The sequence below is a fragment of the Bubalus kerabau genome, chromosome 1 (genome assembly GCF_029407905.1).
Source record: "Bubalus kerabau isolate K-KA32 ecotype Philippines breed swamp buffalo chromosome 1, PCC_UOA_SB_1v2, whole genome shotgun sequence".
NCBI classification, from domain to species: domain Eukaryota; kingdom Metazoa; phylum Chordata; class Mammalia; order Artiodactyla; family Bovidae; genus Bubalus; species Bubalus kerabau.
In genome coordinates, this window is record NC_073624.1 from 236,684,050 (window position 1) to 236,703,267 (window position 19,218).

At 38.4% G+C, this 19,218-nt stretch overlaps 1 protein-coding gene across 6 annotated transcripts in view; it reads left to right on the forward strand.

Moving 5' to 3' along the window:
* Nucleotides 1-19,218, forward strand: part of SGCD (sarcoglycan delta) — a 697,628-nt gene that overhangs the window by 443,645 nt on the left and 234,765 nt on the right. For all 6 annotated transcript variants that reach the window (XM_055560027.1, XM_055560012.1, XM_055560020.1 and 3 more), the window contains one exon: nt 1,193-1,294. In XM_055560027.1, the coding sequence (XP_055416002.1) occupies nt 1,193-1,294 (102 nt within the window). The remainder of the gene's footprint in view (nt 1-1,192; nt 1,295-19,218) is intronic.

Sequence of the window (19,218 nt, forward strand, 5' to 3'; positions counted from 1 at the left end):
AGATAATAAATTTGTGCTGCCTTAAACCATTGAGTTTGTGGTTATTTGTGGTGGTAACAAAAGAAAATGAATACATTTCATTTTCTAGGATGTATTTTCCTAGAAAACTGACCCTGAATCTCCTTAAGCTTCTTGACTTACAGAAAATTCAGGAGAGAGAGGAACACATGACATGAAATTATGGGAATGTTCAGCAAAATCGAAACTCGGGAAAATGCTATTGGAAAAAATGTCATTTTGTTTATCAAATAAGTGTGTTTTTGTGTGTGGATGTGTGACAGAAATTGAGGAGATTTAAGGAGATGATCTAGTATTTTATGTACCAAACAATTGCAATAGGGAACTTGATTTCAAACAAAAAGATATAAAGAGAAGAATATTCATGAGACTTGAACATTGACCCTGGGTACTTGATAATATTTAGCAGTAATTTTATTTATCTTTTTGCTGTGGTAATGGTATTATGGCTATATTTAAATAAAGGAGTTTGATATAGTAGCTGTAATAGAGAACAGTAGCCATAAGTTGATAATTGTTGAAGATGAATGATAACTACATAAGTGTTTGCTATTTATCCTTTCTACTTTTATATTTCAATATTTCCATGCTGCTGCTGCTGCTGCTAAGTTGCTTCAGTTGTGCCCGACTCTGTGCAACCCCATAAATGGCAGCCCACCAATAATAAAGTATTAATAAATATGTCAGTAAATAATTTGACTCCTTAAATATTTTGTGAGCCAAAGACACCATGTCCAAAGGATGGATTAGACCAACATACTGCAGTTTGTCATTTCTGCATAGTTTCAGATATCAGATCTTTTGCTTTAACCTGGGAAATCATCTTTTTCTTCTTTCCACACTCATCTCCTGCCTCCATTCTTTCACCACTGCCTAGTCAAAAGGGTGCCTTTCATCTGTGCTGCTTAGATTTCTGCTTGCTTGAAAAATTTACTCAATTTTCCAAGATTGTTTAAAATAGATTTTCTCAGAATAAGTTAGCAAAGAGGGTAATATGCATAATCACACCGAACAATGCCTCCAAGTATATTATGTCTTCATTTTGACCTCCTCTCATTCCACGTTCTTAAAAAAAAGAAAGGCAATAATTTTGTTTCAATTTTTGAAAACCTAAGGTATTTTTGAAATTTGGACTAACCAAATTTTCCATGTTCTCTCTGTGCCTCTATTTTAGGATGGAATGGGAAACTTGAGAATCACAGAAAAAGGTCTAAAGCTAGAAGGAGACTCAGAATTCTTGCAACCTCTCTACGCCAAAGAAATCCAGTCCCGACCAGTAAGTTTCTGTTGGAAGAAGGAATCATTGTTTCTCTTGAATCTAAACCTGGGGGAAAATTATCTTGCCAATGACTGAATATAAAAGGTTGAGGGACGGGGTAGCCATGTACATAGTAAGATGCCTTTGAATCGAAATTTTTGAATGCAGTTGCCTCTGTAGTACAAATGAGATGACCTCTCTGAGCCTCTTTCCAACCCTGCCAAATAGAGAGTGATAACCTTTATTAGTGAACTTTCTAGATTGTGCTGCAAAGAAAACAAGAAAAAAAATGTGGAAGTGCATTAAAGTGCTATATAAATCCAAGAAAGTCTTCCTATTGCTGTTAATTGTCAAGTATTTCAAAGCCCTCTTTAGAAATAGTCCTAAAGAACTAGTATTTTTTATGAAGAATGTGGACAATATGGCAAAGGTTGATTAGAATCAATTTAATATATTAACAGCTATGCTCAAAAATGGTATTTAAATGATCACACTAGAGTGTGTGCTCTGTCCCATGCACTTTGCTATTCTGATGAGTTATCATTATCTAATATAATTCACAGGTTGGTCCAATGGGATGATGTTTATTGTTGTCTTCATTTTACAGATTAAAGAATTGAGGCTTGGAGAGGTAGGTTGTTCCAAGCCATGTTCTTATGAACCAGCAGAGCAAAGATTTCAACTCAGGAAATCCAATTCAAAAGCTTCTCTGTTAACCATAGCCTTCTACCAAAGCTCTTTGTCTCATTCTTTTTATTTTATTTTATTTTATTTTAATTTTATTTTATTTTTAAACTTTACATAATTGTATTGGTTTTGCCAAATATCAAAATGAATCCGCCACAGGTATACATGTGTTCCCCATCCTGAAGTGATCCCTAGACACCTTGATTTTATTAGCCTATATTATCAAAATTAGTATTTGTTTTGAGTATATTTTGGTGTTATTTGTTCTTTAGCTTTCATTTTTGCTTTTTGGTGTGGTGGCGAAGTGTTGAAAAGGATTATTGATATATATGCTCTGTCTGGGATTGGTTCTCATCCACCTGTGAACAAATAACATGGAAGTTCTCCAAAGTACCATTTGCATTGTGTGCCTCAATTAATGAAATTCAGCAAGTTGAGGCAGTGGGTAATTTTATCTGAGTGCTATCTAAACTACTGAGTTGTATAGACTGAATGCAACTACTGAATTGCCAACAAGTTTACTTCCTTCTGTGTCTGGTGAGAGGGAGGGAGCCATGATGCTAAAATCAGCAAGAAGACCAAATTAATTCAGTCACCCAGTCAGTGATTATGAAATTTAACAGGGACTCCATACCATACTGGCTTAAAGTACCAAAAATATTGTAAATGTATCCATTGTTTCTGTGGAAGCTATATCCTAGAAGGAATAATTGGATAAAACTGTAACGAGGGTTGAGATAGGATTCTGCATTGGACTGAACAGTCAATTTCAATCATTTAAGAAATGACTATTGTGCTCATTGCTCTTGATTTATTTTACTCTTCCTAACCTAGCAAGTGGGCTTCCCTGGTGGCTCAAGATAGTAAAGAATTTGCCTGCAGTGCAGGAGACCTGGGTTCAATCTCTGGGTCTGGAAGTCTCTAGGAGATGGGAATGGCTACCCACTCCAGTATTCTTGCCTGTAGAATCCAATGGACAGAGGAGGCTGGTGGTACAGTCCATGTAGTCACAAAGAGTAGGACGTGACAAGGAAACTAATCACATACAACCTAGCAAGTTGGTTAGTTAAACTATCCATTTAAATTACTAAATATACAATAGGTTAATGATCTTACCTAGATTAAACTAGTTTATCTCATTAATTTGTATTGGTCCTTTCTCTCTAATGGTCTGTCCCTTTTTCTGTAAAGGGCCAGGTAGTAAATATTTTTATCTTTTTTTTTCTTCCTTTTTATAATTCTTTAAAACTGAAAAAAAAAAAAAAACATTTTTATCTCAAGGGCCACAGAAAAATAGGCTGCAGGCTGTAGTTTGTCAACCCCTCTTACCTATTTATCTATATTTCTATAAGTGTGTCAGTGATCTGGCTAGATTTCTTATGTATAATAGAGCAGATTTTAAGATCATGTGTAGAATAGTTGATATGTGTTAAGAAAAATGTTGCTAAATAAGTTTCCCTGGTGGAGAATTAGAGCCATATAAAGAAATTGAGACACATGTCTTAGAAGACCTCTAAAAGGGTACCTGATTTATCTCTTAAGCCCACATGTAAGAATTGGACTTTTAGCAAATATGTCAGCCAAGCTATCTGAAAATCAATAGTCATCTGATCCCAAGTCAAAGATACACTTAATTAGAAGCTTAAAAAGTAATGATGGTCTTGGAAAAACTTACTTTAATATTGAAAAAGCAGTGAGTTAAATCCAATACTTTCAAGTCCTTGTTTAAATAAAATTAAAGGGTTAAAATTCACTATTTTTCCATTATTTTTTAGAAATTAGTTTTCCTTTCTAAAAGCTCAGACAGTACAGAATCTGCTTGCAATGTGGGGGACCCGGGTTTGATTCCTGCGTTGGGAAGATCCTCTGGAGAAGGAAATGGTAACCCACCCCAGTATTCTTGCCTAGAGAATTCCATGGACAGAGGAGCCTGGCTGGCTACAGTCCATGGGGTCACAAAGAGTCAGACATGACTGAACAACTGATGCACACACACACACACACACACACACACACACACAGCTTTTAGTTTATATGTTTCTAAGCACGAAATTAATGTGTTCTAAATGAAGAAAAGAGGGCATACAATGTGTATATATGATAAAACCCATCAGAAAGTCTCTTGGCCTCTACCTGAAAGATGTGCCCTGATCCATCTACTTTTCTCCGTTGCAGGCACCCCACTAGTTGAAGCCCCCATCCGCTCTCATTGCTGTAGCCACTTCTGTCTCTGCTGCCTTTCACTCTTAGCCTCATTATCCAAACTGTAGCTAGAGTAGCCTTTTCAAATATCAAGCTGCTTTGCAAGGGATTCTCTGTTGACTTCCCATTACACCTAGAATAAAATCCAAACTTCTTCCTGAGGCAAAAGAATAATATTATTAGCTAGGGATTTGGTCTGTAGGCCTCTCCTTACTTCAAGAACAGGAATTATTGCCAGCTGAACAAAATTGGGATTCAGGGAGCAAAGAAGGTAGAGAGACTGACTGATGAGCAGGTAAACAGTGGAATTTGCCACACTTCCTGAATCATAGCCTCGCATAATGCTCACAAAGAACCTCACATGCAGGAGCTTTCCATTCTCTACTCTGGCATCTTCAGTTTACTGTGTTTTTGTTGTTTTCTGATGTACCTGACCATTGCATGCATGCCACCTCTGGAAGATTCTCCTCTGTAGAATAGTCTGCCTTGTCACTTTGCCATAGATCATGGCTGTTTCTCTTTCATGGGGTATCTCCTGTTTTTCTCATTGAAAAGAGATCAGCGTCCAGTTGAACAAGATTACTCAGCTCTTCTAAGTGAGGATAACTAATGAAGCAACTCTTGACTTCATTTTGGTTTTGTGTTTCATTGATCTGAGAGGAGCTGAAATTGGTTAAGCAATCCACACTATGTTCAATACAGTATCTGATTTCATTATTGAAGGTTACAACCTTGGAAAAGTCACTACAAATTGATTAGTGCTATAGCAATCACTTAGGAAGATAAATTAATGAGAAAATGTTCATCTCTATAAAAACTCTCATCTGGGAATTCAGTGAAAGACCTGGCTTTCTCTAGCTTTAGGTACATGGATGCCTAGCTTCTAAGTGGTAAAGTATCATGCGGCTCAGGAAATTGCCTGAAAAGGACACACTAAATTAACTATTCTACCATCACATCCAAAGACCACCCAGTCCCTAGTAATTCTATTTGAATGCATTAGCACAGAAATTTATAAACTTAAGGGATTTAATGCCATTAAGACTATATTTAAATCCCATTTCAATGTGGTAGGCATCTTTATAATTGCAAAATACAACTACGGGGTTTTGGCACAAGCTGTGAGTAGATAGATTGAATGCATGAATTCTAAGTAGACTTTTCATCACAGAGTATCATTCTGGATAAAAGTAGCAGATTCTTGCTTTTTCAGAGAGGCATCTTCCCTTGCTTCCCGTGATGGTGGAACTAGATAGTGTTTTTACAAAATTTAATGTGAAGTGACAAGAGAAGGGAAGCCAGCATTTATTGAGCAAATACTCCGTCTCAGACCTACACCAATGAGAAAGCTGCACAGTGAGTTATCTCCATACTCCCCTCAAACTATACTTGGGGTGAGTATAGGGGTCCTAGCCCATTGCTGTATTGAATTTGGACATTTTGGAGAGGAGAGAATAGAAAGAAAAGTTGGAGGAGGGATACAAAAATTGATTTAACAGAATAAAGTGGAAAATTATTGTATAAAGTTTAAGGATATTTCTATATTTTTCATACTTTTTATCTATTAAAAACTTACCTATTTTAAGATGTTCTACCTACCATAAACTGTGTCTAGAATAAAGAAATCATGTGTAAATGGGGTTCTTAGAAGTTGCCTGTAACAAGAGTCAGTACAACACCATCGTCAAGCTCACGTGCTGTATCATTGGCCTTGGGTGGCAACCAGAGCTACTGTTTAACCAGTGAGTGATCTTTGAGCAATTTCTTAACTTGGCAAATTCTTGTTTTCTTACCTGTGCAACTGAGGTGATACTAATACCTGCGTCATTGGTGGTTGTAAATAAATAAGGTAATATTTGTTAAGAGCTTCATACAGAACTTGACATGAAGTGAGTTTTCTGGAATGGGCATTCCTGCTCTCACCTCCATCCCCTGATGATGATGATGTGGATGATGGGGAATGATGATTTGATGACAAAGACAATGATTGTCACTATCTGCATCATCATCATGTAGTGAAGATCTCATCTGATGTTTAAACTTCCTCTGAACCAAATAGTCTCTTATCCTCTTCTTCATGTCTTCTTAATCACAAATTCAGTGAAAACCTCTGAGGAAACTCTTTTCATATTCAATAGCTTTTTGGAGAAGGCAATAGCACCCCCACTCCAGTACTCTTGCCTGGAAAATCCCATGGATGGAGGAGCCTGGTGGGCTGCAGTCCATGGGGTCGCAAAGAGTCAGACACAACTGAGCAACTTCACTTTCACTTTTCACTTTCATGCATTGGAGAAGGAAATGGCAACCCACTCCAGTGTTCTTGCCTGGAGAATCCCAGGGATGGGGAGTTTAGTCTTCAATTTTTCTTTCACTGAGTTACACTCTGTCAATGTTCAACTCACTTTTTTTTCCATGCTTCTGCTTAAAAATTTTTGCTGACTCCTGCACTCATAGTTTACTGGCAGTCTTTCTGAAAAAAAAAAAATAGATTTTGGTATATGCTAAGTACCTTGGCAATGGCACCCCACTCCAGTACTCTTGCCTGGAAAATCCCATGGATGGAGGAGCCTGGTGGGCTGCAGTCCATGGGGTCGCTGAGGGTCAGACACGACTGAGCGACTTCACTTTTGCTTTTAACTTTCATGCATTGGAGGAGAAAGTGGCAACCCACTCCAGTGTTCTTGCCTGGAGAATCCCAGGGACGGGGGAGCCTGGTGGGCTGCCGTCTGTGGGGTTGCACAGAGTCGGACACGACTGAAGTGATTTAGCAGCAACATCAAGTACCTTAAAATGTTTATATTCTTTAATCCAGGAATGATATCTTCACTCATTTTATGATACAAAAAAGCAAACCATAATAATATAGAGATTAACACACACATATTCCAGTGTTTTATAAACACTAGTCTGAATGTTGTTTCCCGAGAGGCCTGAATTCCACATATAAAATGGATTTTGAGGGTATCCCATTTTGTCCGTGTTTATGAAAGCTGAGAAACTGCTAGGCACTCATTGAAACTCTGAGCTGCTCAACCTCACCATGGATTTTTACATTTATGTGAAAATGATTTGATGACAAGGACAATGATTGTCACTATCTGCATCATCATCGTCATGTACTGTGTGATCTCATCTGATGTTTAAACTTCCTCTGAGCCAAATGGTCAAATCATTTTTGTTTTATGGAAAGCTGAGTTTTTAAAATCCCATTTTGATTTTAGTATGATATGAATTGAGACTTATTCTATCAGCCTGCATTAACAAGGCATATCTAGGCTGAAAGTAGAAAGTCTCTAAGAATTCAATTAAACCAGTAACTTCATTTAATGTATGGAGACCTAAGGCTCACAAAAGGAGTCTGAACTTACTCAGGTTATGCCTAGCAAAAGTGAGAACTGAAATCCAGGATTGCAGTATTTTCTTCCACATCAACACACAGCATATGTGATAATTAATTTTCTCATAACACTGTCTTTAGTGCAATAGGTTGAGTTATGCATGGCCATTTCCCTCTCATGAGAAATAACTGCAATGCACATTAAGTTCCCAAGAGAATTCAAAAGCATTAAGAAAAGGAAACTGGAAACAGCAGTGGATAATGCAGCAAGACCAACCTTAATGATGGCTGATGTAACACTGAAATGATATTCTTTACTTTATCAAGTTATTGGTGAGAGCGAAACTAAGTCATTTAAGTGATCCACCTTATAAACTATGAAGTCAGCTAATGACAGAATTTACAAACTGAATCCAGCCCAGTTTACTTGCTTCACACAGTGCTTTCCTTTGAATGTGAATTTGTTTCTAATATTCAACTACATGAAGATGTGACATTTTAAATATATATATAATTTTTTTATTCTCACACACGAAACCACACAGAAAATCTGGCAGAGTCCTTTAATATTCATAAGGACTGGAGCTCAGTAGACGGTGCCTCCTTTAGGAGTGTATTTGTTCTCCATTGTGCCGCAGCCACCATCAGTCACCACTTGTTCCATTCCTGAGCTGCTTAGCTTGTTTATGTAATGAGCCCCTGAAATCCCTTGAGGATGCACAGCCCCTGGTTTATGGCACTGAGAATGCTATCTATCTCATTATGCAGTAGTCCAGAAATTAAGTTGACTTCCTCAAATTTGTAGTCACTCGTGACTCAGTGCTTCTTATTTCCTGTGTGTCTCTTTTGCCCCAGTTTTCTTCTAGTTGTCTGGCTCCTATGGGTTTTGACATCGTGTATAAGCTCAGTGACAGGAGATAGCAGACTCAGAGCCTCTGGAAGCTGAGGTTCTGGCACACCAGGGTCATTCTCCACCCTGGGTTTCCTAGAACACACCTCTTTGTCTTTCTTCCTTTAACCTTGACTGTGCATGACTGGGAAAGAAGCAGACAAGGGGAAGAAAGCTGAAAACTTGGATTTGGCATGCTTTCCATGAGGCAGAATAAAGTAACCTGGGATGACAGACAAGCACAAGAAAAGAGGCTTCCTTGACAAGTTAGTTATAATAAGAGGAGCCATGTTTCTGGTTAGTTTACAAACCAGACAAAAGCCGTGGTGTCTTTTCCTCAGTACTCAAAACAGCTTCAACTCCCAGCTGAACATACTTGCACACAAAACAGTATTTTCCATGCCACTTGTATGGAACATGAGCATCTTGCTGTCTTTAATTAAGAAGTTAACTGGACCATGAAGTATTGCCCAAGTAAATAAAAATGATTTGTATTAAGTCAGAGGGGCGCATTAGGCATCTTTGCATTTCTTAGCTCATATGTAAACTATAGAGATTATTAAAAATTGGAAGGGGTCATCTATAAAACCATCTGCACCAAGAAGCAGATTGCCATTCCTGAAATGTATCTATCTTTTTATGTGTCATCGTTTATTGTGAACAATGGAGTGAAACAGCTGCTTGCTTTTTTTCTTTTTTAACCAGACACACAAACTTTGAATAGATCGATGCTTAATCCTTTGGTCTGTTTGTTTGCTTATCCTGGGAAACAGATAGTTATTCAGAGGCTTTGGTTGCCTGAGAATTAAAATGGGCTGATGGGGTTTTTGTTCTTTCTTTAATTTGGGAGAAATTGACTGTGTGTACTTTTCTTGAATGAAGATCATGCTGGAAATAGAAGTTACTGAGGACTTTGGTCAGATCTCAGCTGTAACTAGAGTTTTCATAGAAGAGCTAGGTCCAAACTTCAAATGAGATTGACAATGTCTAATTGTATTGTTTAAGGACCACTAGGAAAGCAGGCTGCCCCCAGAATTCTTTCTTGTCTGCTGTGGTGCCCAAAGGTTCACCATTAGAATCTCATCTGTTCGAAGACCTGGAAATTTGTATTCATGCCAGTCCCCTACTGAAAGTACCCTTCCCCTCATGCAAATACACATTCCCACAAAATATTTAAAGTAACTTGTAAGAAATATGTACAGGGACAGAGTAAGAAAAGATGCAATTGGTTAAGACTGAGAAAAGTATAAATTAGAACAGGAGGCAGAGGTGGAGATACTTTAATACCTACAGGAGAGAGGCAGGAATTTTTGCATTCCTCTTGATAAGCCTGGAGTTTGATTGTGAAGTTTCCAAACAGAGAGAGACAGTCACTTGGATAAAACCTTTTGTCTCTACCCTCTAGATATAAATACCGTGTCCTGGATGGGAGGAGGGTTACAGCTGGCAGCTAGGTGTTTCCAGAAAGAACGTTAGAGTCAAAGTTGGGGAATCTGGGTGCTCTTCTTGTCCTGCTGGGGTTAGCACCAAGCTCTGGTGCAAGTCATTCCTCTTCCCTCTCAGTGTGTCTGTCATAAAAGAGGTTGGATGTGCTCAGTGGTTTTCTGCAATGTTGTTTTTAAAGCCATGGAATCTTTTTGAAGTCAGATTTTACTTGAAACCCTAAATCTGAACCAGATGGAAGCTGAACTCCTGTGGTTGGATAAGGACTGGGGCACTGCAGCCCATGGCTTTGTCCATCCAGTGTCCCTGTCCTCCGCCACAGGATGCCCAGGCCCTGGGAGGGAGGTCCATGTATCACAGTCTGAGAACACAGGCTGGATGAAAGCCTAGACTTGTTCCATCCAGGCCTCTGGTCAAATGGCACCTCCTGGTGGACAGCTTCCCTGACGGCCTATCTAAAATATATCCCTTAACTAGTAACGTTATTCTCCGCTATCATATCATATATTACTTAGCTATTAATATACTTAGGTATATTAATTTCCATTTCTATATTATAGGTGCATATTATATGACTAAATGACTGAATGACCATTTGCTTCTTAATACTGCATCATCTCCATGATTACAGGGGCTTAGAAAAGCAATTGTTAAGTGACGTATAAGAGAAGGTTCTAAAACACAGCTTCCCATGATTTAAACTTGGTTCCACCATTTACTAGCTGTGTAATGCTTGACCTTTTCTGGGCTTTACTTTCTTAATCTGTAAAACGGGCCTAATAACAGCACTACCTCATAAGCATATTATGGGATCATAAGAGTTAATTTATATATATAATTTTATAAAATTTATTACATAAATGTCACTGTTTGTAGAATATTGTTTTGAGCATAAAGCACTATAAAAATTTCAATATGATAATTTATGATTATTAAAATTTATTAGTATTATTATTTGCTTTGTTTACCACTGTTTCCCTGGTTTCCAACTAGTGCCTGTCTTATGAAAAGAAAGCAAATTGTTGTTTTTTTGAATAAATTACTTTATTAGGATCCTTCTGACTCAGAGATTCTCTAACACTTCTCAGGTGGGGAGATAAAGACAAATTTCTCTTTTTATAGGAGCTTTAGAATGATTAATTTTCTTTTTTTTTTTTGTTTTATTTCATTTTATTTTTAAACCTGAAACACTGTATTTTGCCAAACATCAAAACGAATCCGCCACAGGTATACATACGCTCCCCATCCTGAACCCTCCTCCCTCTTCCCTCCCCACACCATCCCTCTGGGTCATCCCAGTGCACCAGCCCCAAGCATCCAGCATTGTGCATCGAACCTGGACCGGCAACTCGTTTCATACATGATATTACACATGTTTCAATGCCATTCTCCCAAATCTTCCCACCCTCTCCCTCTCCAACAGAGTCCATAAGACTGTTCTATACATCAGTGTCTCCTTTGCTGTCTCGTACACAGGGTTATTGTTACCATCTTTCTAAATTCCATATATATGCGTTAGTATACTGTATTGGTGTTTTTCTTTCTGGCTTACTTCACTCTGTATAATAGGCTCCAGTTTCATCCACCTCATTAGAACTGATTCAAATGTGTTCTTTTTAATGACTGAGTAATACTCCATTGTGTATATGTACCATAGTTTTCTTATCCATTCATCTGCTGATGGACATCTAGGTTGCTTCCATGTCCTGGCTATTATAAACGTGCTGCGATGAACATTGGGGTACACGTGTCTCTTTCCCTTCTGGTTTCCTCAGTGTGTATGCCCAGCAGTGGGATTGCTGGATCATAAGGCAGTTCTATTTCCAGTTTTTTAAGGAATCTCCACACTGTTCTCCATAGTGGCTGTACTAGTTTGCATTCCCACCAACAGTGTAAGAGGGTTCCTTTTTCTCCACACCCTCTCCAGCATTTATTGCTTGTAGACTTTTGGATCGCAGCCATTCTGACTGGTGTGAAATGGTACCTCATAGTGGTTTTGATTTGCATTTCTCTGATAATGAGTGATGTTGAGCATTTTTTCATGTGTTTGCTAGCCATCTGTATGTCTTCTTTATCAGCTGCATGCTAAGTATCATATTATGTAGAAGAGGGTGTGAGCAGCTGTGTTGTAGGAAACCATGGGGAGCAGGACAGACAAGGTGACAGAGGTAAAAGTGGTCCTGCTGCTGCTGCTGCTAAGTCACTTCAGTCGTGTCCGACTCTATGCGACCCCATAGACGGCAGCCCACCAGGGTCCGCCATCCGTGGGATTCTCCAGGCAAGAACACTGGAGTGGGTTGCCATTTCCTTCTCCAATGCATGAAAGTGAAAAGTGAAAGTGAAGTTGCTCAGCTGTGTCCGGCTCTTCGTGACCCCATGGACTGCAGCCTACCAGGCTCCTCAGCCCATGGGATTTTCCAGGCAAGAGTACTGGAGTGGGTGCCATTGCCTTCTCCAAACATGGTCCTAAGGGTACCAAAAGCCCATCTTTCCCTACTTGACTCTTTTGCGCTGCTGTAAGCCTTGATTCATGCCAACCCTGGCTAATGGAAGCTCACAGGTATGGAGCTGTGTGTTACAGGAAAGGTGAAGATAATGAAATTTAACACTTTCCAGCCCTTGAAACTTTGAGCTTCTCTACATCATCACTGTGGCACATCAGCATCCTTTCACCCTTTTGGTTTCTGGGACATCCCAGTCCCGTGTAATGACTATGTGATGTGAGATTGCTTCCTGCTTATTTCATAAACAATACTGAAGACAGAAGAATACATGCCAGAATCTACTGTGGTTTGGTTTTTGTTCCCTTGATGGTAGGAATAAGTACTATTTTAGTTAGGTGGCGTCTCACAGCCAATAATACTTGTTGAATATTGGGGGAGAATAATGGAGCAAGAAGTTAGCATTCAGAAAGAATTGAAAATAGAGTATTAGTTGCTCAGTCATATCCGATTCTTTGTGACCCCATAGACTGTAGCCTGCCAGGTTCCTCTGTCCATGAGATTATCCAGGCAAGAAGGGCATTCTAATAAAATTTATTTTAAAAAAGGAAGAAGGGCATTTTAATATGTTCATAAACATTTTGTTCTTCACTAGGCAAAAGGCTTAGCAAAAGAGTCACTTAAATTGTTTTCTTAATGCTTCAATCAAAACATACTCATTGAAACATGTAAAATATCATGTATGAAATGAGTTGCCAGTCCAGGTTCGATGCACGATACTGGATGCTTGGGGCTGGTGCACTGGGACGACCCAGAGGGATGGAATGGGGAGGGAGGAGGGAAGAGGCTTCAGGATGGGGAACACATGTATACCTGTGGCGGATTCATTTTGATATTTGGCAAATCTAATACAGTTATGTAAAGTTTAAAAATAAAATAAAATTAAAAAAAAAAAAAAAAACATACTCATCTCCCAGGGACTCTTGTTGCATCCAACACTTTGTAATTGCTGTGGGTGTTGCACTATTAGTCTTAATTTTAAGAAAACTTGTTCATTATCAAAAAATACTGATAATTTTTCAGGAGATATAATTTCAGAGGCCGAAAACACATTTCCTTGCCATGTGAAATTATAAGCAAATACTCACTCTGATTTTGTGATCTCCATCAGTAACTGAGTGTAGTTTTTTTTGACGCATTGCTCTGTAAATTATTACCAGTGATGTTTTAAGTGGCAGTTGCCTAAATTATGAGTGTGGGACTTTCCATATCCATGAACGTTTCTGTTTTTATCAGCAATGATTCTGTCTCCAGGCAAATACCAAATGGTTCACTAAGTATATGAAGCTTTTAAGACTGATAAATATTTTGCAGATGTACTTGTTGCATTCTGGAGGGAGATGAGGAGGGAGAGGTAAATGGTGATGAAAATCACCATGTTGGGAGGATAAGGCAAACACTCTACTGTTTTTTTCTTTGCTTGCTGCAGTATGGTAGATTTCGCCAACTAGGAAGCCACAGCTCCCATTTTGTAACATCAGAGTCATAGAAATAAAAAGTTATCTCTCTACAGTCATAGACAAGTACAGATGGTAGGATAATTGCAGTCTTCTACTCTCAAGCTGTGTAGATTGGTTTTAGGACTCAGTTAAGGCTCAGGTAGTTACATTAAAAATATGAGAAGACTTTTATGGGAATACAAATTATCCCTAGGTCATTGATACATGAGAAATGGAGCTAGCTTTATTTTTAAGTTATCAATGCATAAATAGTCATATCATTGGATGGATATATAGTCCCCATGTTTGTTTCTGACTTTAGGTGTTAACAAACCAAGTGTCTTCATTTATTCTATAGCAGTCTTGATTTTTTTTTTTTCGGACTGATCTTACTGCGTGCATTTTCTGAGATGTGGAATCTACCCCCATGCTTTCTGTGGCTGCCACAGAGAATTTGCTAAATCACAGTGTTTCTTTGACCATATCTTAGCAGCACTCTGTTTAGGAAGGACAGGAAGAAGTTTAGTGAAAAGAAAATACAATGTGGCTACATTACAGCAAAGTTAGTATAAAAAGATGGCCGATACCAACTCAGTTTTGGATTGTGTGGGACAGTTGCCCACTCTAAGTGGGTGGAAGAAGCAGGGACTGTTTATGTTAGGGTTCCTTCCACCACAGCTTGACATAGGGCTTATGATCCTACAGGAGTCAGCAATGTTCATTTATCATGAAGTTACATGAATTTGACTTTTAAACGTAGCCCTATGGCCAAAAGCACATTTGTTTTTAAAGTTACGCTTGAAAAGTCTTTATATCACCACAAAGTACAGTGTCCATGGGCTTATGAGCACAACATTGTTAAGTAAATATAATGACCAGGAGACCCAGTGAGGCTAGGCTGAGGAGAGGAAGACAAGACACTCTACGGATGCCTGGACCATTGTGTTACAAGGATGACTAGCAAATGGCAACCAGGAGGTGGAGAACGATAAGGAAACATTAATGTTGCTACTTACCTGTCAGATTTGCCTTTTCTAATACTGAATATCTGTAACTTTAAATCATCTTAATGGAACTGTTGTCATAGAGATTAAATGAACTAATAGGTTCAAAATCACCTCCCAGAGAGTCTCACCCATAGTTATTGCTCAGAAATATTTGTTGAATTTGAATCCAAGTAATATGAGATTAAACCCTCATGTTGTAAATAGCTAATAGTCACAGTTCTTATGTAAAATTACCTCATTCATTCCTTAGAGTATCACTAAAAAGGACCTATCATTTTGATCTTCCTTTTAGAGATGAGCAGTCAAATAGAGGGCTTAAGGAAAAACATGCATTTACTATTCCAAACCATGTTGACTCTAACATACTTCTTAACTGAAATACTGTATTATCTCAGGGCAACACATAAGTATTGGCCCATGCTGTTTGTCTAACTTGCTTTCCCTGTAACCCAAAGAAACATGTAGGACCCTTACTAGTTTCATGAAGAGAATATCTTCATTTTCCTTTTTCTTTTGTCCATAGCTGCTTCTCTGGCCATCCCCCACTCCCGTACAGATGGCTTCTGTTCTGTTGCATAGGCTTCATGCAATCACAGCTACCTGTAGAGGCCAATTTTTCCCCATTCCAACCATAGATACCCTAAACTGTGCCATCTCCTGCTATACCGTTATTATTCTTTGGCCTTGGCTTCTTTTAGAATTATAGTATCTATTTGGAAATAATCAAAGATCCATGTGCTAATGAAGTCTGACTCCAGACATTATCATGATGTTCTAGAGATCTTAAATTCTGCAGATATGACTTTGTCCAGAACCTCAGACTGCAAGTTGCTGGTTTCTCACTCTAAGCCCGCCAAAGTGGAGGTAATAGGAAGTAATAAAAACTTACAGAATACCAAATTTCTGAAGCTCTGGCCTTTGTTAACTCCAGTTCCTTATCTGAAACTACAGAACATGGAAAATATGAGTGACTATTTTCTTAATTCTTCCAATTCTCTAAATATCCAGTACCATCCTAGATTCATAAAAGAGAAGTTAACTCATTATGTATAATGTATGCCTTAGGGCCTCTAGGCTTAATTACCTCTGGGAACCCCTTTGAAGAAAGAATTCTCTCTTCTTCATTCTAAATTCAGCTTCTTTTACAAGTTCCTTAAATATATTATGTACAAGATCCCACTACCATTCTTATTCCTTGAGCTGTTTTTTCATTTCTTAACAACTGAAACTGACATATTTGCAATATAGTTAAAAATACAGTAACACTCAAATGCAGTATGTGTCCTTAGATAAAATTTTCCTCTAAGATGAACACTTTCTGCTATCACCTTCAGGTATCATGGTGGGTGTAAATATCATCCAGCGTAACACTGTTAATTTGTGTATTTTCTTGGTCCAGTAGTAATTAATGGCAGCCCAGGGAATAGCTGAATGTTTTCCTGATCATTTGTATAATTCATAATTAAATGAAAACATTATATTTGGACACCATCTATATGCCCATCATTCTGGTTTTTTGGTTTGTTTTTTTTTAGTAAAGATTTATATGATGAGTTTATCTGGTCCTACCCAACTCCACTGAGTCATCAGATGCTGGCTGCCCTACCTGTGCAGCCATCAGCACACAGCAGTGCAACCCTAGCTTGTATATGTTCTCAGTCATAGTGTAACACTGCTTGCCCTCGCCCATCCCCTACTCCATTCTCCAACCTGTTCCCAGCCTTCCTCACTTCTAAATCAGCTTTCTGCTTATGACCTTGTCCTAAGCTGGTTTGTTACCCCCAGTTCTGCTTTTCCACCTTTGATGAGTGCTTTCTTCCTCAACTGTGGGGTGAGTTTTCCCTGTTTTTCTCTCTAGCCTTCAGCTATCCTGGATCATCATCCTACCTGGTGCCCTCTTGTCAGCGTATGAAAATCCTCTCTCTGGATATGTGCATTCCCATGGAGAGGCTTGCATCAGGGTGATTGTGTAGGTAACATTGGTACACAGGGACTTCCCCGGTGGTCCAGTGACTAAGACTGTGCTCCCAATGTAGGGAGCATGGGTGCAATCCCTGACCAGGGAAATAAGGTCCCATGTCTACATGCTGCATGGTGTGGCCAAAGAAACAAAGAAAGAAAAGTACCCACACTTTAGAGTCAGGCCAAAACTGAGTTTAAAGCTTGGCTTTAATACTCACTAGATTTGTGACTTGGACCATGTTATTTGATATCTCAAACTTTAGTTTCTCTATATATAATCTGAGGTAGCCAGATAGTGTTGTAGAGTTGTTTTGAAAATTAAGTGAGAAAACATGTACAGGGTGCCTAGATCAGTGTCTGGCGTTTAGCCTCTACACATGGCCACTATTGTAATTAAAGGCTTTGTGGTAGAAGAAACCTAGAGACTGGTCTTAAAGGATCAGCAGTTTGGGCACCACTGTGTCACTGAAAATATAAATAAGGTTTCTTATATTCCTCTCCATTTATTAATTCCAGTTACATTGGTCAGATGAGTGATTTTGAATCCTACCAGAATTGCACCTTCTGAGCTGAGGCAAATGGAAAGGGAAATCTCTGTTTCCCAGAAGCAAAAGCCATTTCCCAAGAGGTGTCTGTTCATCTCAAGCATGCAAATGCTGCTGTGATGGTTTCGGCACAGAAGGTTCAAGACATCACATACCAGTGTTAGCCTTAAAGAATGATACTGGGGCTCTTGCCTCTTGATCCACAGGGTGTGCCCACAGGAAAATAGAAACAAAAGCAGAGGTAGGTAGCCCCACTTGGCACAGTTGATTGACTTTATTAGGTCCTGATTATGCTGCTCATATTCCATGAAATTAAAAAGCTTACAAATGTTATGAGCCATTACCCTTCCATTTAAGAGAGCTTATGACATGTTAGCAACATTTAATGAAATTCTTTCAAAATGCCATCGGCAGACTCAATGAGATTCCATGTTGAAACTCAACTTGAAGAATTGTTTGAGAAAGTTTGTTCTATACCTACCTGTCATTGTCATGGTGTGTGAAACCCACCTCCAGGCCAGAAATTTCTCATCAAAGGTGACTTGAACCTTTGATGCAAAGAAAGATTTCTGCTTTGACCCTGAGAGTGTTTTTCCAGTTTACAAAGTGATTATGAAGCTGTCGTGTTTGTGTTTGTGCTTACCGTGGCAGCTCAGAATAGCCTGCAGTTTCACACATTGACACAACTTAAAGCTCAAGTCCTTTCTATTTAATTCTGTTGTATATTTGTTGAAGATCTAAAACATTCTAGCAAATAAGCTGAATATTATTGCCTGCTCTGTCTTCAGTGAGGTCTTACAGCATAACTTGGGAGATAAGACTTTGTGCAAAAAGACAATTAAAGCATAGGAAATGAGATGATTGAATCCTTGATTATATGGTGCTGATTATTTATATAATTAAAGCTCAAGAAATGAAAGTATTACAGACAGTGGAATGAGAAGTTTTACCAAGTAAAAGAAAGATGAGTAGGAAGACATAAATTATTTAGGAAGGATTAATACTTTGTGGTGAATCTTTCATTTTAACTTTTATGATGGTATATTTAATGGCAATGTCCATTTATTTTGTCTGATTCTAAAGGATTACTTCTTATGCCACTATCTTGTCAGTAACATCCCCTAGTATTTTTTGAGATGTTATAGGTCAAAGAGTATACTAGGTGCTTGCTGTATATTTTTGTTAAATTCTCTTAACAGTCTTAAAAGGTTGATTATATTGGGTTGCCCAAAAATTCCATTCAGGTTTTGCTATAACATCTTATGGAGAAACCCAAAAAGCTTTGTGACTGACCCAATATTAACATTCATTTTGTAGGCAAGGAGAACTGAAGTGTAAATAGTTAGGTAATTTTTTCCAGCTCATCTGTGGAGCAATAGGAATTCCAATGCAGGTTATGAACTACCCCAAAGCATGTGCTTTCTATCTCTGTATCAATCTGTTTTGAAAACAGAGTATGTCAATAAAGCCACCATTCTATTCTGTTGCTGTGTGAACTTTGTGCAGGAGTACAGAGTTCTGTTGGAGTTCTGTTGCAGGAATCCCATTCTAGGACTTACTCACTTTTGTATTCGTTGTCCATCATAGTGATTGGCACTCAGCAGATACTTGTTGAATAAGTAATTTGTAAAACAAAAAGATTTAACTTGTAATTACGTAGAACTCATAATTAAGATGTAACTTTATTTTTGTCTTCACTCTTCCTTTCAAATTGGACTTGGGAATGGTCTTCCATTCTCTCTCCTGCATAAAAACTTGGGCAGTTCCTAGTGATTTTTCAGCCCACTTAAAAGCTAAGAGTGTGGTGGTATTTAAGGGACAAAGTACAGATCACTTCAGAAATTTTAGATGTCTCATGTGACCTATTTATCACTTCAAACCTCATTCAAAGTTAAGTATTTATTTCTTTTCCCTAAATACAGCCTTTAGC